This window comes from Carlito syrichta, unplaced genomic scaffold (genome assembly GCF_000164805.1).
Source record: "Carlito syrichta isolate Samal-C Ts95f unplaced genomic scaffold, Tarsius_syrichta-2.0.1 Scaffold309642, whole genome shotgun sequence".
Taxonomy (NCBI): domain Eukaryota; kingdom Metazoa; phylum Chordata; class Mammalia; order Primates; family Tarsiidae; genus Carlito; species Carlito syrichta.
In genome coordinates, this window is record NW_007253738.1 from 415,950 (window position 1) to 439,558 (window position 23,609).

Consider the following 23,609-nt stretch of genomic DNA (forward strand, 5'->3'; position numbering starts at 1 on the left):
TATGTATTTTATTATTGGAAAAAGACTTTCTCTGAATTAAGATAGTGCAGTGATATTTAAACTTGTCTTTTAAAAACCTGCTCTATTTCCGTATGGGAAAAGAGTAATTTTTACATATTTTAACTGCTCTGGCCACATGATTTCACTTTGGGTGTCTAGTGTTTAATAGTTTTGTGATTCAACTTTGAAAATACATTTGGTTCCTCAGAACCTACCCAGAACACAGAAAAATGGATATTTTTATTTCTACCATAGCTTGAGGCAAATAAGATACATATAAATTAAAACTTTCTCCTGGAGAATTCAGGAGACTCTGAGGGTACAGCCAAGTAATGCATATAAAGATGTTCTGCATTTGTGCTTTAGATTTTAGAATGTCTTCTATCAACTGTTGTTGTCTAGCAGAGAGATCATCAGGAACAGTTCTGTTCCTTCTGAGCGTGTTTCTGACCCAGAGTAGCCTCTCTACAGGCACTGCATGGGAGGACCCAAGCGCGTTTCGCGTGAGAATGTGGTTCTCTGGGCTGTGCCCTAGAGCCTGGGGCTGTAAGCAGGAAATCCTGGGGTTAGGCATTTCGGAAGAGTAAATCTATTGAATGTTCCATTACAGATAATGGAATCGTACAGAAAGAAATCTTTCTAAAAGAATGGAATTAAAACCAGAACTTCTTGCTCCCTGTCCTGAGATTCTTCATCTATCTGTTCTCCACCAAGTTGTTGTCCACCGTCTGTTCTGTGTGACATGGCGTTTCACAGACTGACTTCCGTTCTAAAAGAGCAGTTCATATCCCATGCATGCTTGATAGTTTCCCAGGGAAATAGGAGGCCTCCAGGTCAGAGATGTAGAATCTTTTTCATTCTGTTTCTGAAGCTCATCGACTCTCCCACATACCACAGGGGAAGTGGTGATCAGATGAACAGGAATGAAACTGGGCAGAGGGGAGGATGAGGGCACCTCACTCCATGGGTTGGGTCCCAGCTCCAAGGGCTGCAGTGCTTATCTGTGCTGCACCATGCTGTGCTTCCTGCATGTGTCGAGGTCTGGAGCTTGGGAGAGTAAGGAGGTCTGACTTCAGCCCCTCTGAGGAGTCTCCACTGTTTACATCCTGTGTGTGAGAAAGGACCTGTAGGCCCTTCAGGTGTCCTCTTGCCATTCCTGCTCTGTGGGGCTTCTGGTGCTCTGGTGCTGTAGTGGGTGGTGTCTGGGCGTCTGGTCAGGCACTACTGGCAGTGGAGCTCAGAGGCCTAGGACAGATGGCTCCAGCCACAGGTGGGCCCTGTCCAACTGGGAAGGAGGACATGGGTGGTGGTAGCTTCCCCTTTCCACCCGATCTTGCATCACCTCACTTGGCCTCTCTGCAGCCTGTGGCCAGGCGGTAAGGTTGGTCTGAGTGACCTCATTTGATATTCAAGGAGAATGAGCCACGTAGATGGTGATCAACTTCCTTCTATGGCAGGATAGCTGGATGTCATGAGCCATCAGGCCATCCTACCAGGTTGACGACCTGAGGACTGGCCGGCATTTAAGAATGAACAGCACCCTTGTGGTCATATGGAGTCCCAGAAAGAACTCGTGTTGTGTACACACATCGTGTATCTGGGGTGACAGTCGCAAACACTTTCTTGTGGAGTCTCACCTTTTTCTGTCAGCTGAGAAGCGGAAAGGACATCCTGAGCTTTGCTGGGCCTTGGCACTTCTGTTGAAGCTGTTGGAACTCCCCACAAGAGGGCAGCAACGCTGCTCCTATGTTTTTCTGCTCAGTAGCTGTTAGTACCAGCGCATCTTTCCCGATTTCCGTATTCACTATGGGGGTGTCCTGACAAATGTGCCACAGTGACAATTGTGATCATTGTCAAATCTTTACATTCACTTGCTGACACCAACACGAAGGAACATCTGTGTAGCGGGACGGAGTTGTGGTTACATGTCCTCTAGGACTTCAGGCACAAGGGCTTTGCTGCAGGAGATGAAATGTGGCCACTGAGCAGGTCTGGGTCATCTGTTGTCCAGGAGGTGTGTGTGAATCTAGGGCCTGTTTTAGTACTGCCGCTGCCATCCATCCTGCCCGGTGCCTGGGGTCAGGCATCCTCCTTGTCTTGCGCTGAACCTCTGCTCCTCCCTGGCAGGGGAGAGCATCCCTTGTCCCTCACCCTCTATGTGCAGCTTTTCTCTCTCCTTTCACCTGGTTCTACTGCTTCGTGGGCAGTTGCTGGGGCAACTGAGGAGCTTATTTTGGGATTGCCTTCCCAGCTCCACAGCTCTTCCAAGGGTTATGAGGCAGGATAGGTTAAGAGACTAGCATGTGTCCAGGGTTAGGAGCTGGGAAAAACGGTGAACACCCAACCAGAAATGCAGGGAGGGGCTTGCCCCGGACTGGTCAGGTGCAGGACAACGTGGGAACTGGACAGGAAACTCTCATGGCGTGAAATAAGCGCTCAGTGCTCATGTCAGAGCCTCTCTGCAGCCTGATGTCACAGCACCAAGTGTGACTGACCTCTAGATGCCTAAGACCACATCAGCACCCCCAGAAGCCAGCATCTACACAGCCATCTTAAGGTAGATGAACTTCTCAGTTTATCACAACAAATGATCAACTTGTACGTATCATTTTTTATTTTACTTTTTTCCTCCAATGTTCAAAGACTAACAATTCTTTAAAATACTGATGTTATCATGAGATTCACAGGTTTCTGTATTATACTTTATAATACCAGATTGTATAATTTTCTTCTCTTAAAACATACACTCATAGATGCACACAGTGTTAAACTTCATATGAGGCTTTAATGAATATGAAGTTTTAGATAAAACCTCCTTTTGAAACTTGTATGAAGCCTCTAAATGAAGCTTAATCCTTTTTCTTTTCTTTTCTTTTTGAGTCAGAGAAGGCTCAATCTATCACCCAGGCTGGAGTGCAGTGGTGTGCTCATGGCCACCGCAGCCTCAACCTGCTAGACTCAGGCGATTCTTCCACCTCAGCCTTCCAAGTAACTAGGAACAATAGGCATGTGTCACCACACTCAGCTAATTTTTTGATTTATTGTAGAGACGTGGTCTTGCCAAGTTGCCAGGCTGGTCTTGAACTCCTGGGCTCAGGCAGTCCTCTCGCTTCTGCCTCCCAAAGTACTGAGATGACAGGCGTAAGCCACAGTGCCTTGGCGAAGCTTAATCCTATGCCTTGGGATTTGGGTTTGTTGGTATCACTGTATCAAAGAAATGCCTCCTAGTGTGTGTTTATTACTTAAAAGAATGCAGTTCCAGGAGTATTGTATAAAAGTACTGGGTAAATAACACCCACTCAAAAATAATATTAATAATCAAAAATGAAGTAATCTTCTGGCTATTCCTTTAGGTCACGATGGAGCAGTGAACGCCATCTGCTGGAGTCAAGACTGTAGATGGCTGCTGTCTGCGGCCCAGGACAGTACTCTGAGAGTGTGGTCAGCGCGCAGGGCAGAGCTTGTGCTACTTCTGGTAATGGATGAACCTGTCTACCGTGGACAGTCAAAATAAGCAGCTCTGTGGCTTGGAACAGCTCTACTGAACTGAGAACTTTCTCAGAGTTCCCATTCTTTTACCTTACCAGGAAGTTAGGAAGGGGACATGAGCTAAGAGTTTGCCTCAGTGCAGTAACAGTGGTTGATTAATCAAATAGTTTTTAAAATGTGTGTGTATGTGTATGTATTCACACACATGCATACCACATACACATGCACACATAGACACATGTATGCATACCTACTTGCTACATTTGTGCATACATATAGTTAAATATGTCCTTTGTTGTGATCTACAATACCAAAATGATTAAAACTAAAACATTTGGATAATTTTAAATATGAATTCAATGTGACTTTATAGTCACGGTAATAATAATGGCCAAGGGGCTATTACACAGAGGAAGCAAATTCTGGGGAGAAAAATGACTTGTAATGAGCTTATGGGGAGTAGACTGGGAAAGGAGAAAGGGGAAATAGCAGTAACCTCACACCTGAGACAGGGAAGAGGCAGCAGTAGGACTCCCATCTTTTTTTTTTATTTTTTTTGAGTCGGTGTCTCACTCTGTTGCCCAGGCTGGAGTGCAGGGGGGTGCTTACAGTCTCCGCAGCCTCAACCTGCTGGACTCAGGCCATCCTTCCACCTCAGCCTTCCAAGTAGCTGGAACTACATGTGTGTACCACTACACCTGGCTAATTATTAATTTATTGTAGAGATAAGTTCTCACCAAGTTGCCCAGGCTGGTCACAGACCTCAGGCAAACGTCTCACCTCGGCCTCCCATAGTTCTGGGATTACAGCTTGAGCTACCATGCCCAGCCAGGACTCCCATCTTTAGTTCATGAAGTTAGAGCAGGTAAACTGCAAAGAACAAAAGAAGCTGTGATGTTTCCAGAGATGCTGAGTGTTTATTATTGGTGGGTCTTTTTTAAAAGGGAGATTGAATACTAGGAAGACAAGAAAGGACAGGAAGATTTGTTGAGACCTGGAGCTCCTGTAAGGATGAAGCCCTGGGCAGCAGCTTTAGAAGGGGATTTGTGGAGAGTGATCTATGCTGTTGGCTTCTGCATTGTGATGCTGTCAGTTGTGAGAACTGAATTTGAGATTAGATACCTCGGAACTAAATTTGGAAACATGTTTTAAATTTGGGCTTTAGTGAAATCCTTGAAACTTAATACACAGAGTGTTTCCAAACAATTTATATATGTTTTAAGAAAGAAAAAAAAACTGTATTAAAATTGTATAGTCAATATATACCAATAACAAAAGATGAATACAGGTCCCGTTTGACTTCTGCAATTGCAAGAGGTGCTCAAAGTGGTTCCCGTCCGCGTCTGGACACTTCTGATGATGGCAAACTAGAAGTCATACATAGAAAACATTACTTAAAATGTATATACATTTTTTTGGTAACCCTGGATTTCAAATTTTTAAATGCCTGGAATTCAAAGCACTGGGATTCATTGCAGTAAAATTTTAATCATAGTATCTTTCAGAAGTAGTAAGCAGAAACAAAAATTATAAATTGGTTCTAACAAAATATATTACATAATTGGAATAAATAGATGTTGGGTGTTAGGAAGAAAGAACTTCATGTTTAGAGCAATAGCATTTTCTATTAACATGTATTATATTGACAGTAATTACTGATATGCATTTCAGGGCAAAAGCATGTTTCCTAAGCCCGTGCAATCAGCACAGTTTTATTACATGGATGCTTTCATGTTGCTGTCTTCTGGCCCCGAGCTCCAGCTGCTGAAGCATCACCTCAATACCTGCAAAGATGAGATGAAAAGGTGGGCTGCTCCTCCTCTTGTGGCTTTCCTTCTAGAGGCAACTGAAGCAGTTTCAGTAATGATGATGGAAAAGAAGGGTTCCCATTTAGAAATGTCAGCCAAAAGGTGATGACTCCAGTTTACCAAGCTGCTGGTGACAGCTGAGTCTACCACTTTCCAAGTGTTGTAAACTGGCCTTTGTATTACTGTACTCAGGGGCCTTAGGAATGGTGACATGAGAGGGTTTGGGGGATTTAAGAATCCTGAATTACTTCTCAGTTCTGCAAGCATATTTAAGTGAGACAAATACTATTTGTAATAAAAAGTGAAAATTATGAAACATTAGAAATATATAGATGTATATGGGGGAATAATAATCACCTTAGCTATACCTAGCTTGGGCATTTTGCTGTCTTTGTTTTCAAACTTTTTTTTAAAGAGAGAATATTTCAGAGAAATAGAGACTCACCCTCTCACCCCTGTTCTCTCTCCCTTTTCCCTTCTTTTGAGATTGGTGTGCTTACTTCCCACCCATAGTTTTATGTTTGTGCTGTATCTATGTGTTTTGTATGATTTTTTTTTGAGACTTTACATTTAATGAAAGCACAGCTCTCTTAGTCACCATTAGGTTTCTGCGACATGTGACTCTGTTTGGTCATTTCAGCTGTTCTCTAAGATACCCTGCCAGGGGAGTGGCACAGTCCCTCTGTTCTTCTCTCATGGAGGGATGTGGGCTCGTCTTGACATTCGTTACCGGGAGCAGTACGTACTGGGTTTCCTCGTGCTTCTGTGTACCTGCAGCAGGGCCGTAGCTGCAGGCATGCTGTGGGTGCTGAGGACAGCTCAGACCCCCTGGGCAGTTGCTGTGCAACTCTGCATGGTCAGACGCCTCCCAGGGCACGAGACCCTGGCCTTCTCTAGACTAGACTGCAGCTGACCCATGGCAGGTTCTCATCTCCTCCTTCCTTGTAATGAATGTCCCACAAATGGTGGCGCACATGAGCTGTCCCCTTCTGTGAGCCAGCTGTGGGGTGTAGCTGTCAGCTTGGTTCCAAGGCTGCCCTTCCTGGTCCTGGTATCTGGTCCTGGTCCATGACTTCAGGTGAGAGCCGCTGTGGCTCCTGACTCCACATTCACATCTTCAAGAGGAGGCCCTGCAGGCCACAGAGCAGCAGGGCCTAGGGTGTTGGGAGAGGAGGCAGGGCTAGACTTTAGACTTGGTCCTGGGGACATCTTTGCGGGTCTGAGAGTCTGTGGACCAGGGGCTCTAGGCATCTTCTCTGTAGAGCACACCAGGCTCCTAGATCAGTGAGTGCCCATTCTTCTCTGGGAACATGGGGATCAGCGGGAGTGGGTAGCGCTTCAGGACCTGAGCCTGGCATCTGTCTTGGCACCACACATGGCCTGTTTTGCTAGCTGCAAATGTGTTAGTTTCCATCCCAGTCCCCATGTGGCTGCCAGTGGATAGGTTTCCATTGTAGCCGCTTCGAGTGGCATCCTACGTTTCCTTGGTGATCAGAGGAGATCAGGTACATTCAGAGTGGTATGGCTGTAGATGGCATCCTACATTTCTAAACATGGAAGAGGAACTCCACAAAGATTTTCCTAGGCCTGGGCTGGAGGCTGGCGGAGAGCAATTCCAAGGCCACTAGGATGTTTTTGGGTCACGGTCTGTGCCTGAGCAGAGCAGGGTACAAGGTGGGGAGACAGCAGGAGTCTGGGCTATGGGCTTCCCTACCCTTCATCCCTCTCCACCTGGCTCCCCTGCCTGGAATACACCCTCCCAGGCCAGTGCCCAGCCACCAGTCCCCTGCTAAGGCTCTCCCACCATCTGCTCTTTACACAGTGTGGGAGGAAATCTGAAGTATAAGAACGAGGGTCCCATCTTTAGGTAGGGAGGACAGGAAGCAGGAAGCCACTGTTTATGGCTCAAATCAAAGCAAGCTAGTTGGGACCAGGAGTGAGACTCCCACCCTCTGCTGTATTCAGGTCCCTCATCTATCACCTATCCTTCTCTGTGGCCCCAGGTCTATCATGTGGAAGGACTATTATGTCATCCTCTCACAGGAGAGGTGCTCTCTCCGTTGCCTGGTCAGTGTGGCTGTCCTCCCCGTGGACGTGAGCGCAAGGGCCAGCATACCTGAAAGAATGGAATAATTGAAACTAGAACAACACACGGGAAAAGCATTCATTGATCTTGGCCCTGATTGCACAACTAGGACCCCCAAAGCACAGGCAAGATATGTGAAACTTATCACATATCTTTCAAAGATATGTGAAACTTATCACATATCTTTCAGAGATATGTGAAACTTTAAGTTCTAAACTTTATTTTTGCTTTTTGAGAGCATTTTATACATTAACTTACTACCCAGGTTTCCTATGTTTGTCAGCACACATTCTCTTGCTCCTGAGATTTAAAATTATGTCTCAGTGTGGCGATTTCTGAAAGAATTAGAAATTGACCTTCCATATGACCCAGCAATTCCCCTATTGGGAATATACCTGGAGGAACTTAAATCATTCTACAAAAAAGATACCTGCACATGTATGTTTGTTGCAGCTCTATTCACAATAGCAAAAACATGGAACCAACCATGCTGCCCATTGAAGCTGGACTGGATAAAAAAATGTGGTACATATACACAGTGGAATATTATACAGCCATAAAGAAAGACAAGCATATGGACTTCGCAGCAACTTGGATGAATTTGGAGTCGATCATACACAGTGATCTATCTCAGGAAGAAAGAACAGAGTACCATATATTCTCACCTTAAGCAGACCTTGAGCAATTATAATACTGTGGGAAAGGGATTGGCAGTGATGAAAAACTGTCAGGGGAAGGGGGTGGAATTGGCAGGAGTGGCAAACTGCTAGGGGAGGGAGGGGCATACCTCATCAACAAGGGTACCTGCATAATCAACGTTTGTATACCTAACCCTGAATTGTACCTCATATCTTTATAATAATTTAAAAAATTTAAATTTAAAAATAAATAAAATTGTGTCTCCATTTGCTCTTCTCTTCTTTTTGTTCTTCTGGGCCTTAAAAATCCTTTTATAGCCTCTTTCGTTGGATTGTAGGATGTAGTAAAGCTAATGCATTTGTTCAGTTTATGATATTGAGCTGGAGGATGGCAAGCTTTTCTAAGGAAACACATAAATATATAAACACCGTAGGAAGAGACATCCATTGGGTCACAGACTGATTTAAAAAAAAAAGGTGCAGTGACTCAAGCCTGTGATCCCAGAGCTTTAGGAGGCCAAGGTAAGAAAGAGGATGTCTTGAGGCCAGGAATTTGAGATCAGCCTGGGCAACATAGTGAGACTAAAAAAAAAAAAAAATTAGCCAGGCATGGTGACATACGCCTGTATTCCCAACTACTTGGGAGGCTGAGGCAGGAGGTGAGTAATGACTTGTTGGGTGTCCCTTTAAGTACACATATAATTTTTAAAAAATTAGACAAATTTGCTTTCTCATAGATAGGACTGAATTGTCTTTGTCTTTGTTAAATTATCTTATTTTCATGACATTTTCCTAAAGGAAAAACTAGAATTTCTAAATGGAAAACTCAACTTTTCTGTAAAGGAAAATTAAGGTAGCCAATTCACTTATTGCCTCAGTGTTACAAAATATGACTTTAAAGTGATATGAAAACATTCTGTTCATTTTCACTTTTCTTTTTAAAGTAGGTTGTTTAATTGTAGTGGAAGAGAAGCAAAAAAGATTGATCATCTCTGTTCTTCCAGATATAAACAGAAGAGCAAGGCCAAGCCTGTGTGTAGGCTTTCCATGACCAATGCAGTGGATGTGACCAGTTTATCAGCAGTGAACGACTTTTATTCCTGTATCCTTTCTTCCAGACCCTTCTTGTTCTCTATGCATCGAGATCACCCTTCTGGCAAAGGTACTTGCTGAGCCCATGGTGAGCGTGGGCATTGTGCTGGGCAGGGGTGCACAGAGCCTCCTCTGTGCTAATTGCATGTGTAATAATTTTCTCAGTATTGAGAAGTGAAAGGAAAACAAATTTAACGCCACATAGGAGCAGAGCTGACCTGGCATTTCTAGTCTGTATTTGCTGAATATTACACAATAGTACATTTTCTTTAACTGTTGACATTCTGTGATTAATTAAACATTCAGTCCATCTCACATGGAAAACTAGCAAAAAGCATGAGGGGGGACCCCTCAAAAATTAGAATTATCTTTTGGAGTGCAGGTCCCTTGTGGTACAGTCAGAATTTGTTACTCTGGATCAAATGGTCAACCAGTTTTTATCTGAAAGTTTTGAGAAGGTTGTGTCACAATTTGCAGAAGAACCTTCCCAAGCTGTGGCAAAAGGTGACTGGTTCTTCCACCATGGCAACACATCTGTCCACACCATGCTGGGTATTCAGCAGTTTCTCTCCCCCCACTCTTTCAGCAGTTTTTGATCAAAAACAGCATGACCCCTGTGCCCATCCTCTCTATTCTCCCAGTTTTGCCTGAGGGATTTTTTTTGTTTGTTTGTTTCTCCCATGAAAAAACTTCTCAGAGGGAAATGTTTTACTGATGTGGAAGAGGTGAAACAAAACATGGCAGAAGCACTAAAAGGCATCCAAATTGATGAGTTCAAACACTGTTTTGAGCAGTGGAAAAAGCGTCTCAATAGGTGTATTGCATCAAATGGAAAATACTTTGAAGGTGACTGAAGTTTCAACATGTAAGAATAGATACACAATTTTCTAATAACCAAATTTTGTTTTTTTGGGGTCCCCCCTCATAATAGTTGCTGTTCAGTAGAGTATGAAACAGAGTCCCAAGCTTTGAGTTTTGTATCACCTTTTCTTTTTTTTTCCTGAGTCAGGTCTTTTTGTTGTCCAGACTGGAGTGCAGTGGCATGATCATGGCTCACTGCACTTCCCAAGTAGCTGAGACAACAGGTGTGCACTACTACTCCTGGCTAATTTTAATTTTTTTTTGTAGAAATAAGGTCTTGCTGTGTTGCCCAGGCTTGTCTCGAATTTCTGGGCTCAAGCAGTCCTCCCATCATATCCTCCTAAAGTACAGAGATTATAGGGGTGAACCACTGTGCCCAGTCTTGCTAACCTCACTTTTAATTTAAAAAATTAATTTTAATTTATTTATAAGAAAAACTGATCTTTAGGAATTAATTTTATAAAATTTTAATTTATTCAAGGATCTAAGTTGCTCTCTACTGAAGGGTTTTATAGTTGAACTGAAAGTACTGTGAGGTTCTAGTATATTTTAGTTAGAAATGTGGTATTTTTATGCTAGAATTCTTGCTTCAAAAAAAAAAAAAACACCTAGCAAAAAATGTCATTTTGATTGTTCTAGCTTAAATTGGAGTTTTGGCATATTTTGGTGTTAGCATTGGATTTACCACTGAATCTAGTTCTCTTTGTATTTCTACCATGTGTGATTTTTATAACAGTACTCAGGGGTGAACACTGAAGGTTAGGTAGTTTTGGTGGTTACATGAGCCCTAAATTTGTAAACTGTGCTTCATATACCATATTTTGAAGGATTCCAGTTTCCTGACAACACACTTCACAGAGATTGTGAACTTCACCTGTGAAGTCTGCCTGATAATGCCATCCCCTCCGGGAGTTCTGTTGTCTCCTCTTAGTCAAACCGGTCTACTGAGCCCAGAATTTGCATAGTCAACTGCATGTAATGTCTCAACATGGCATTTTATGGACATCTCAGCACCATGTCTCTAAAAGTAGAACTTCCACATCAAAATAGACATGCCCGTGGTCTCCCTCTTCCTCAGCAGCTCTTCCACCCTTGCCCAGTTGCTTTGCCAGTGCCTGGGACTGGATGAGAGGGATCTAGACTGGACTCAGAACTTTTCCTGTGGAACTTCAGACGTTCTTAACTGGTCATCCTTTTGTGAGTTTCTAAGGTTCCAACATTTATTAATGAAAGAGGGAACTGTCCATTCCCCAGGGCGAGATCACTGAGTGGCGCTCCCTAACAGAATTATGCAGACATTGTACTCGCAGCTGGCAGGAACAGAACCTTGGAAGTTTTCGACCTCAATGTCAGCTGCAGTGCAGCAGTGGTAGCAGAAGCCCATTCACGGCCTGTCCATCAAATTTGCCAAAATAAAGTGAGTAAGTTTTTGGACAGTATACATCATTTTTAAAATTGTGTGCTTAAAGTGTTTAGCAGTTGCGAATGTATGATGCAACTCAGAACTGTTTGCTTCTAAACTCAGTGTTAATTCTTATGAATTATTAGCATTCTAAACCTTGATGTTTGACCTTAGCAGATACTTTAATATTGTACTAAATGTTAATTTTTGTACTTTTGTCTTTGATGGGCCCATATTTATACTTTGCTAGTAATATATTCTCACTTAAAACTTGGTAGGGTTTAGGTATTTCAAGCAGTAATTGGAATGAATGGAAGAAACTTAGAGTCTATGGGACTGTGGAGCAGCCTTGCTGAAGCGATGGCTTGTCTTCCCAGGTGGAAGGTCTTGGATACAGCCAGTCCACTTTGACAGAGACACAGTTTAAACATATCCACGGGATGGGGTGGGGTGGGGGAGAAGACTGTTTTGATGAATTCATTGTGTCATAACTGTTCAGTCTAAAAGACACTTTGTTATCCCAAAGAACATCTAAGACTTGTGAACAAAACTTTGTTTTTGTTTTGTTTTTTGTTATATATATGATTAGAAAGGCTTTCCAGGTTAAGAATTTACTTAACAGTGCCTTCTGACGTTTGTGTCTTTATTCAAGGGTGTTGTTTTGCTAAGTGAAGTTTACTATGTTTGTCAAAGAGACTTTGCTGTCCACAGTTTAACATCTTTGTGAAACTTACTTTAAATTTTTGTTTAACAGGGCAGGCATGGTCTGATAGCTTGTGAGATTTTTAGTCATTTCAGATGGGGGAGAGAGTACAAATTCTAGGTTGTGGAGTTCAATTACGTTGAAGCACATTTATTCCAGTGTCTCTTTTGGAGTCGGGGGCTAGAGGTGTTGGGGTCTCAGGAAGGCTGTTCGGGAGTACAGCTTGAGAGGCCCCTGAATTCAGGTGTATGTCCAGGAAGACGTTCCACCTGTGCCAGTCTGCACGTCTCTGAAGAGAAGCCGGTCCAGGGACTTAGCAGGGGTGTAGCCAAAGCTCTGGGTTAAGCCTGGGAAGACCCCTGGAGGCTGTCTGAGTGGGGAAACCCACCTCCTTGCTTGGGCTATGGGCATGCTGGTCATGGAGGGAGACCTTTGAGCCCTCAGACAGGCATCGTGTCTTGATGTTTTTTTCTGATCATATCTCCTTGGCAGATTATTAATGGCTATTTCACGTTATGAAAGGAGAAGGCTTTTTTGGTTTGTGTAACACTCTGGGAACTACTAGTCTGGAGGTAGTTGCTGAAGAACAGAATGATTATTTTTCTGTATCTTTTTTTATTTGCACGGACTCTTACTAAATAAAAGGAGAACAAACATGCTTTTAAACACTGTGCAGTAGGTCCCTCAGAAAAATGAAGAATCCCTTTGAAGAATTTTGTAACTTCTTTATGAGGCCATTAAGATAGCAAACTTCAAAAACAAAGTTATGTTCGTCAAATTGGTGCTGTGTGTAGTATCTTATATTTTTATTTCTTCTGTGAAGTGCTGTGACGAAAAGGAATCTGTTTGGTGATTTATGGTAGGATTATGCATACTGTTTTGTTCTTGAGATCCTTGAGCTTATGCTAACAATTTTACAGAAATATGTCAACATTAAGTAGAGTTAAAGATTTGATGATTAAACTTTATATATTTCTGAGCTTTTAAAAGTCAATGAGTCATTGACTTTTTAAATGACTGTTAGCCTAATACTCATCTTCTTTTTTAGGTGTTACAATTCATTTTAAATTTGGGTGCAACTTAATGAGATATTTATAGCTAATATTTTGATGTGGAATGTTAAAGTATAAGTCTGATTTGCTAAATGTATTTAGGGAAACTTCCGGGCAAAGGCATTTGACTTTAAGATACCTGAGTGCAGATTATGGTTTCTGTCATCTTTGTACCTTTGCAGTACCTAGACCCTGGCATCTGCCCACTCAGCACATGCTGATTTGAGCCACACCTGACTGATGCCAACAGAAAGCAAAGGGTATGGCTCTTTGCATGAGAAATTAGATGTAAATCTAGAGAGCAAGTGGTTTCTTGAAAAACTTAGTCTGCACATAGATTTAGAGGTTAAAGTTTGATGAATAGCATTTTAAAAATTTGATGTATTATTCTCAAAATGCAATATATAAAATTTAAAGATAAAGATTGCTAATGTTAAAATGTCTGTCTTGGAATGTTATGTAGTTGTGTATTTGGTCAGTTTTTCTAGACTCCCTATGAGTCTTTAGATAATATAATTTGAGGAGACCTGATTAAATTCGTCAAATATTGTCATTCTTGAGTTAAAGTTTTTCTTTCATGAATCTCATATGCAAGTTTCTCTAGTATTGTAAGTTTCACATTTAAAAACAAATTTCTTACCATGCTTCTTGACACTTGCTGCTTCTTGTCTCTAAGTATTGTGAATTATCAGAAAAATCTTTCTTCATTTTTGTAGCTGTTGTGCATGACTCTTATTAAAGATGGTCATTTCAAAGCCAATTATATTTTATTTTTGGCATTTGGAAAATGGCCTGTCAGCATTTCCATTATAAATCCCATTTTCTCTTTCTCTTACTGTTCTATTCTTTATTTCATTCTGGGGTTTATGACAGAATCGTAAAAACTTGGTTGAGATTAAAATTTGGCATGTTAGAGCACAGTCTGAATTTTTTTTTTCAATTTAGTTCCTGAATTTGTTTTAAATTATTTTAGATGTTTTGGTTGCAAATACAAAAATATAATTTCGGTGTTTTAAAGTTTTTTTTCATCTATAACTTAAAAATAAAATTCTACCTTTAAGATGGTAAAGACAATTTCTTCCAAACTTAGCTAAAAAGTTTTTCTTGTATTTTCAAGAGAAATTATTTCATTTCATTTGATGTGATGCTATTTGGTATGACATCTTGTAATCTTCTTGTTTCCTTTACTCTCTGTTCCCATTTTATAATAGAAGAGTTTTTTATCCTTTTGCATACAATTCTTTTCTCTGTTAAAGGGTTAAACACATGTAAATGTCTCAGCATGGTCTGTGTTCATTAAATGGGGGCTGCTCTTCTTATTTTTAAATATAAATTTCTGAAGGCTGGTGGATATTGCTTTAGAAAATTCTTCATTTTCATTTGCAACTCATCTCACACAATTCTTTTGTTCCCATGAGTTTTAAGGATGAATGCACAAGAATTTTTCTACTTGCAACAGTATAAGATCAGGAGCTAGACTGGGTATGCTTTCGGTTTTCAGAGAAATTGCAGCAAAGAAGGTGGTTGGATTGGATGTAACTAGCATCTATACAAAGCTGATGGCTATAAGTACCATAAGTGACCTGAGAGAGTTCCTGAAGCGATGGGGATGGGATATTTTCTCTGTCCTGGGAAGATTAGAGAGGGCTGCATCTTAACTGGAATCACCCATTCTCACATACTGTCACATAAGGCTTTTTTTATGAGGACTGTAAGGGTTCATACAATAGAAAAATGAAAGGTTAAGTTAACTTGTTCCACTTCCCACAGAGTCAGAGACTTTGGACTGAAGGCTGTGGTGTCCTGAACTTCCTGCTCTTTGCTCTGTTCCTGTAGACATACTCATATTTAAAATCATGAAAGTGGGTTAGTGAATACTATAAGCAATTGTAACATAATAAGTATCTGTGTAGCTAAATGTAGAAAACTTACAGTAAAAATATGGTATTTAAAGTAAAAAAACGCACTGGATAGGACACTTAATATAAATAAAGCTGACAGAACTGGGGGAAAAAAAGGGGGTTAGTGTACCTGAAGGCCCTACATGCTGGGTGTCTCAGTCTGTTCAGGCTGTCGTAACAAAATATCTCAGACTGGGTAATTTATAAACAGAAATTTGTTACTCACAATTTTGGAGGCTAGGAAGTCCATGATTAAGGTGCCAGCAGATTTGTGTCTCCTGAGTGTTCTCCATTTCAAAGATAGTGCCTTCTTGCTGCATCCTCACATGGCAGAAGGGAAGGCAAACTCCCCTGAGCATCTCCTATAAGGGCATTATGCCTATGCATGAGGCTCCACCCTCATGGGTCTAATCATCTCCCCAAAGCCCTACCTCTTAATACTGTTGCATTGTGCCCTAGGTTTCAACATGTGAATTCTTGAGAGACACCAACAATCAGAACATAGCATTGAGTAACCAGTAGGTACTTGCAAGCAACTGTGTAGACAGGCTTTCTGAGTGTGATAGCTGGAGCTAAGGACCTGTGGAGTGCTGAGTGATTCTCACAATGTCCCATGAGGACATTCTATGGATGAAGACACAGAGTCTAGGACTAAGGGACCAGCTCAGGACCTTTCCTCCTCCCACCTCCTTCCTCCCTTTGCATAGGGCATGAGCCGGGATTTGGACTCCAGGGTTGTTGCCTGCCTCTTATTGCCTGGATGCCATTTCCTTTCCTCTTCACCATCTAAACTGGTTATCCTGAGTGAGCCCATTATCTTGACTAGGTCAACCCACTACTGACCCCTCACACCACACCCCATACTTATGGCTGCATCTGTCTGTGGGTGAGTCTGTCCCACACAGCACCCTCCCCTGAAGGACAGAGACGCTCAGGTCTCGCAGCCTCCGAGCCACAGGACTGACTTAGAGTGTTGGCTGGCATGTATTAGGTGCAAAGTAGGCGGTGCTCTAATACACAGAGTCCAAAGTTCAATGTTGTCTTGATCATTTCCCTTAGTGCTGATTTTGTTTAAACTTTGTTGGGTTATTGTCTTTATTTTTATTTTGATAATTGAGTAAAATGTGTTTTTTGGAGACTATGAACCAGAAGAGACAGTGTTTACAGTATATTTACATTTGGCTTCATTCGGGCTTTTAAAAAGAGACTTTATTGGAAAAAATGATCATAGATATTTTTTAGAACACTTCAACCCATTAAGCATTTGCTTGGAGAGAAGATATATGAAGAAGTCAGTCTGTAGCACAATGAAAACTTGTCTTAAAAAAATGATGATTCTGTTTTGTTGGCTTCATTAAAATACACTCATCTTCAAGATTTAGAACATTGAACTTTATTCTTTTCCAATTTAACTTACTGAACATTTAATTTAATGAACATTGTTGTTTCTAAATGTACGTTGGAGGTCAGCAATGTGGATGAGGGTTAGGAGTCAGTAAAGAACATGGAAACAATAATTTATTCTATAACCCTGGAGCACTAGTCACAATTTTAGCAAATTGTGGACTTTTAAATCAGAAACCTGCTGTGCTTATATAGTGAGACCTCTGTAGAATTTGGGTTTCAGACTGTCCTTCGTGGCCCAGTGATGAGCTGATGGCACTGCAGGCATCCACACAGCCCAGGGCCCTCCTTACACCTGATCCACCAGGCGATATTGCCACATCCGCTCTTCATCTCAGATTTCTACACGACCATGGCAATATTGGTTCTCTGTGTTTGAAACCACTTCTGTGAAGGATGATCATTGCAATCAAACGTGCTCTACTGTTGAGTAAACCACCTTGGTTTATTTCTTCAACAGACACATTTTGAACACATTATGTGCTACGTTTTGTGGACTTGCGAGTAAGATGGCATGATACTTATCCTCAGAAAACCCTTACAGATTGGAGACAGAAAGGTACACTGGCAATGGCATGTGTTCAGCTTATAATAAAGGTGGGTAGAGAAGGCTTTCTGCAGGAGGTGGTCCTGGGCTGAGGCTTGTGGACAGCCAACCAAAGGGAGGGTCCCAGGGATGGGCACGTAGCCCACTGAGGTACAGGGAGCCTGGCACAGCCTGCTGTGCCCTGGATCTGGGTCCACAGGAGGCAGCAGCCTCAGCTCGTGCATGTGCCACTGCCCACCCATGGCTGCTCCTGTCCTGCCATCCCAGGTGAGTGCAAAGCCCAGTAAGGCCAGCCCAGCCCTGCTCATCTACTACCCACGTGCCGCCTGCCACTGGGCTCCTGCAGCGGGCAAGTTGAGTCTGAGTCTATCTTGCATCTCAACTGGCCAGTGCCTTCTAGAACCCAAACCTCATCAGTTCAGTATTTGCTCAGTTCTTCAGAAGTTTCCAGCAACTGTGGTGACACCTGCCGGCATTCAGACCCTGTGCCGCACCTTGGCTGCATCTCTTTCGGCACCTTAGTGGTGGTCATCCTGGTTGGTCTGGCCTCAGCTGAACATCTGGGAAGCAGCTTCTGTGGATTGCATGGAGATCCCAAATTCCCCATTATGCTGTCACAGGAGCAATGGGGACAGCTCAGGGGTGTTGGGTACCTCCTCTGTGACAAATGTGGTCTGCCTGCTGATTAGGGATGAGCAGTGTCCTCACGGTGCCCTGCGTCATGGGCGTGGAACTCAGGATGTCCCCAGCCCCCAGTGTCATAGATAGGTCAGTGTGATGGGCGCACAGCCTGTGGGCCCCCGGAGGTTGTGAGTCTCATACTGGCTTCCTGGCTCCAGCTGCCTAGTGACCAGTTCTACACAGTGCTGTTCCTGAAACATAGGCGTGACCCCATTAGGCAAGTCCATAGCACTTCAGCCCTTGGGGCCTATAGGCAAGTTGGGCTCAGCATTATTTGTACATTTGCTGCTCTGTGCCTGGATGGGCCAACGAGTTCTCCATGTGTGTCCAGGCCCAGCTGCCGTCACTACCCCACAAGGCGTCCCTGCTTCTCTCTTGGTCCCTGACTTGGTCTTGTGTCCATACCACCATACAGGCCTCATCAATGTGGTTGGGACGGCTTGTGGTCAGCCTCTTCTGTGAGATTCTGGCCTTGAGAGCAGAGCCACACCTTGCTGGCATACAGTCAGTGCTCAAAAACTGCTTGCTTAGTCAAAGCTCAAACGCCTAGTCCTGGCGGTTTTGAGGGGTCTGTGTGAGTGATTACCATGAGAGCTGCCTCCTCCGCAGTTTGGACATTATTCAGCACAGGAGCTCCAGGATTGACAGCTGGTACGAGCCTTTCAGATTCAACCTTGGGTGTTTGATAAGCATGACAGAAGAGAATGCATTTAAATCTGTATTTGTATCCACTCTCGCCTGTAATCCCAGCACTTTGGGAAGTGGATGTGAGAGGATTGCCTGAGCCTAGGGGTTCGAGACCAGCCTGGGCAACTTGGCAAGACCTCATTTCTACAGTAAATCAAGAAAAATTATCTGGGTATGATGGTGCATGCCTGTAGTTCCAGCTACTTTGGAGGCTGAGGTATAAGGATTGCCTGAGCCCAGCGGGTCGAGCCATGGTGGCCATGAGTGTGCCACCGCATTCCAGCCTGGGTAATAGAGTGAGACTTCCACTCAAAAAAAAAAGAAAAAGAAAGAAAGAAAAAAGAAAATCTATATCTATACCAGACACTAAGTAAAACCTTGAGCAAGAGTGACAGGGTCAGTAATGAGTACTCCTTCTAACCCCCTCCCTGCAAGTCTGCAACTTTACTCTTGTCTGTTTTCTAAGTCGCAGCTTTTATGCTAGCTCTAAATGATCTTTTTTCAGAACATTTTTCATTCCAATTGACTCCTTTAATGTATAGTGCAGTAATTAAAAACATTTTAAAAGTAGCATTCTTTCTGTAAATCAAAGGCTTATAAATGTAGGATGATGAACAACCCAGAGGAAACATTTTAAAAGCACATGAAGGAGGAGAATATACTTTCTGTCAACAGCAGGAGCTAGTTTATGGAAAGCATTTGTAGGTGCTGTTATGAATTTCTTCACTGGAGTGTCAGTGGTTTTATTGTCCTATGCTGTTTAATCTAAACAACTTTTACAATTGTTATTACTAAATACACTTAAGCTATCTCTAGACTTTTAAGTATTGTTTAGCTATTTCTAGTAAACAACTAGAAATAGCAACAGGAAAGCTTGGAAGGACTGATGTTATCCTTGTGCTGAGAAGGTGCCGAGAACCCTGCATTTTATCACGCTCCTGGAGAGGTGTTTCCCGCCCACTAGTCCACAGTGCCAGGGCCTGAGAGAGTTAGGTGACCTAAGTACCGGTGACCTTGGTTGTTTATTAACACTACATTGGTTTCACTAGATGCACTAGATGTGAAAAAGTAAAAAGGAGTTTTATTTTTGTGGAAATGCTGCGAGTGGGTTCTGCAGCCTGTGTTCAGCCTTCAGGTGTCAAGGCCCCCTGGTGTCTCTAAGCTGAGCCCTTGGGGCCTCTGAAGTCCATCCTCATGGGAGGAAGCATGGGTAGGTGGTCTGCTCGGGCAGTGGGCTCCTGGCATCAGTCCCGGTGTTCCATCTGAATGAGAACCTGGCACCATCCTTGCTAAGTGCAGCCCCAGTTTCCTGGTGGCAGGGCCCCTTAGAAGACGACCCCCAAGGGTTGCGGCTGGCGCTGGCCATGACCCAGGTAGGGGCTGCTCTTCTGTGTGCCCACTTGCCAGGGACCATGGGCAGGCTGTGTGGCATGTCTCTCAGCACCTGTCATGACGCTGTGCGGCACTCTCCTGAGGAGGAAAAGAGCAACTTGTCGCTTACTTACAAGGCAGAATGAGTCACTTTGGGAAGTTTCCTGATTTTATGGCTCTGTTATAAATAATGAGTAACAGTAGATGCTATATAAAACTCTTTTCAGTAATTTCTTCATCTCTTTGAGGAGATTAGGCTTTATTAAGATCTTGTTTTCCAAGTGGTTCTCTTTCCTGTCTCTGAAAATTCAACCAAATAACCCCAGGTTAGCCAGGTGGTTACAGTCTGCCTTTGGGCCAAACCATTAATTTGATACCTGCTTCTGATAATGTAGATAAATGTGTCAGTGCTTATTTCAACTCCTTCACCTTAAATTTGATGTGTGTGCGCGCATGTGTATGTGCATCTGCATGAATGTGTGTACATATGCATATGTGTATGTGCGTATGTGCATGTGTGTGTACATGCATGCATAGGAGCATGTATATATGCATGCACGTGTGCTTGTATATATATATGTATAAATGTGCATACTCATGTGTGCATGTGTATGTGTGCATGCGTATACATGCATATGCAGGTACGCATGTGCTTGCATAAGTGCATGTATATAGGTATGCATGTGTGCATGCATGTATGGGTATCGATATGTGTGTATCTGTATATTAATTTATTTAAAATACCTCTTGGGTGGTGGATGCACCTAAAACCCAGCCCAAAAACTACTTGTACCCCTTAAAGCTATTGGAATAAAGAAAATAGAAAAGTCTCTGAACAACTACTCTGGGCTTGGCACTGTTCCATAAATACACGTGTAAAGAGTCCTTGTATGTGAGGAGCATGCACCTTACAGAAGAACACACATGTTCACACAGGGTCAAGTGCTCTGTACTGGTCAGGAACAGGGGAGCGGCCAGTTGTGGAGGAGGGAAGGATCAGACGTACATCTGGGGGAGCAGAGTGCCAGGAGTGGGGCCATGTCACGAGGCTGAGGGCAAGGATGTCAGAGGTCTGACTGAGAGAGGGAACAGTCCTGTAGGCTGGATGGCCCTTGTTGGGACTCTGGGGTTTCTCTGGGTACACAAGGCCCCATCACAGAACCTGAGCAGGAATGTGAGTTCATGACGTGTGTTGTGTGTACAGATGTGTGATGAGAGAAGGGCACGGTGCCTGGTCCCAGCTGCAAGGGGCTTATGCTCGGTGGCTCAACTCAGCATCACCACTCAAGCCTAGGGAGATGCCTTGTGGTGAGAGGGACTGTGCTGTTAGGGAGTGGGATTATTGTAGCTAGGGCTGGGCACGTGATTGTCTGAATCTAGTCTCGGTTTGGGGAGAGGCTGCACACCTCATCTGCTGGTGCGAGTGGACCCCCGGGAAGGTACATGTGCTCCCGATTTGCTCTGTTCGGCGCTGAAAACTAGACTTTCCAGCATGACCAGGAGGGCGCTGCAGGAGACTGCAATGGGATCTTCTTTGGAGACCACCCTTCCCCCTGGAGGCAGCTCCCATAGAGCTATGCCCAGGAGCAGCTGCATTTCACGCACTCCCCAAAGCTCTCGCCCATGTGGGCACCAGTCCAGGGCCCCTCCAGGCTCTTCCCCTGTGTGCTTCCTCCATCAGTAGCAGCCTTATGAGACAACTCCTCCAGTTGACCTCTGCTCGGATGCCCTGTGGTACCTGTCTCCTTCCCGGGTCCTGAAGGCAGGAGACTCGGGCGCAGGTGGCAATGCAGAGAGGCAGCTCCGGAGATGGCGGTGGCCTGGGCTGGGAGGTAGGTTTACGATTTAATCCATCTTCAGGTAGTAACTGAAGGCTGGAAGTGCTGTCTTCTCCCTCTGGACCCCTGGACAGTTGACATTGGTACTCAAAGTGGCACTCCCCATCTGAGTTGTGCCAGAAGAGGCCTCGTCGTTTCACTACACGTGCTCAGATGAGGTTGCTTCTACAGGTGGGCCTGGGAGCGCTTGTAAGGGGTGTGGGTTAGGGGTGGCCTGCCTTCCTGGAACAACACCATGACCATCAAACTTACCAATGAAGGAGAGTTCCTCGCTTTTGAAATGTCTTTTTGTTGAGAGTTTGTGCTTTAGGGAACTGTTTGACACACCTACACTTTATAACAGCTTGAGCCATGACAGGGGGAGCGGTACCCTCTCAAAGCCATGCAGCCTCCCAGTGGCTAATGTGGTGTTCTGCAAATCACTGTGGTGTGCTCGCAGATGGGAGGTGGTGTATTAGGAAAAATAGTTCTGAGGCTTTTTATGGGAAAATAACTGGTTTTACTTCCTGAAAATAAAGCTCCGAATGGTATTTGATAGGATGAAAAGGCAAAAGTATAAGGTTACTAGGGTTTAACGCTATTGTTTTTTAATAGTTTTTTTTTAACTTCTCTTGAATTTTTGTTCTGTTGTGCAATGTATATCAAGTGTTCACACTAACCACACCTGTATGGGATTGTTCCTTTCATGTAGTCATCCTACACATCCTCACACAGAAGCTCAGGTCGTAATTGGCCCAAATGCTGTATTTCCAGTAAAATATAACATAGGCCATTTCTGATTTCTTTTGAGATTAGTAACCAGAATAACCACATTAGTCATGCATCAGTAATGCTTTTTTTTGGTGAGCACCACCACTAAAATAATCTCTTCTGAGAATTATTCCTAGTTATTTTAGAATTCAACTCATTTTATCACTGTATTAGCTAGAGTGCCAAGTACATCAAAAAGTGGTGGTCATGCTTCCTGTTTTAAGCCGTGTATTATATCATTAAGTGGCTCATTTTTAGAATGAGAGTACATGAGACTTTTATGATCACTGAAATATTTAAAAATCATGGCAAGTGTTTTTACCATATATATTTTTAAAACTTGACAAGATATTATTCCTGTTTTTCTGTCTCTGAATAAGATATTTGCTTCTTGGGGGAATGTAAATATCTAGTACTAGACAGCTAATTTGAATTGAAAAATAAAAAATGTAAGGGCTTAAAAAGCTTTTTAAATGAAATAATTTTGATATACAGAAGATTTTAGGTTTCAGAAATAGTCATGGGTATTATTTTGCTTTCTTTTAAATCTTGCTACATTTTTCAAAAAAGAAATGAAATGATTATTGATGCAGATAAAAGTGTACCCTCATCTATTCCTCCCAGTTTACTTGATAACAGCTACTGAACTTGGTGTAGGTCTTTCCCAAGTGTTCATTGAGAAGCAACACAGTGCATTGTTAAACGCTTTTAGGTGATGGCATCAAATGGCATCTTTGTGCTTCTTGACTTTTACTTCATGTTACGTGTTTGCTTTTCATCCACTCCATTGCATTTTTGACAAATGCACCTAAGCCTTTGTAATTACAGGCTCTGAATAATGCTGTAATGCACTCTGCCAGTTTTGGCATATACTATTTTTCTAATTTTCATTATTTTATTTTCAACTCAGGCTTTAGATGTGTGCTTTTCAGTTTCCACGTTTATAAGTTAATTTGGTAAACTCTTTAGGTTATTGACTTCTAATTTTAAGGCATTGTATTCAGAGCAAGTGCTCGATATCTGCATAGTATTGATTTTCTTGGTATCTTTTGAGATTTTGCATCTATTGAGAAACTTAATTTTGGTTTGGTTTGTATAAATACTACACATGTATATGAGAATAATGTTTTTTTGCTACTATTGGGTACATGTTTGCATGATATTCATAGGCTCACTTTGTTATTATTTTTAAATTGTTCAAGTCTTTTTAATATTTTGTATGCCTGATTTTTTTTTTTTTACTAGTGAGAGAAATATGTTAAAATCTTCTATGGATATAATCTTGCCAGTTTCTCTTTA

At 42.8% G+C, this 23,609-nt stretch overlaps 1 protein-coding gene across 1 annotated transcript in view; it reads left to right on the plus strand.

Annotated features, from left to right (window-relative positions):
* Positions 1-23,609, plus strand: part of WDR27 (WD repeat domain 27) — a 181,434-nt gene that overhangs the window by 46,641 nt on the left and 111,184 nt on the right. The window contains exons 14-17 of the mRNA XM_008067492.1: positions 3,354-3,475; positions 5,161-5,294; positions 9,026-9,123; positions 11,270-11,391. Of these exons, the coding sequence (XP_008065683.1) occupies positions 3,354-3,475; positions 5,161-5,294; positions 9,026-9,123; positions 11,270-11,391 (476 nt within the window). The remainder of the gene's footprint in view (positions 1-3,353; positions 3,476-5,160; positions 5,295-9,025; positions 9,124-11,269; positions 11,392-23,609) is intronic.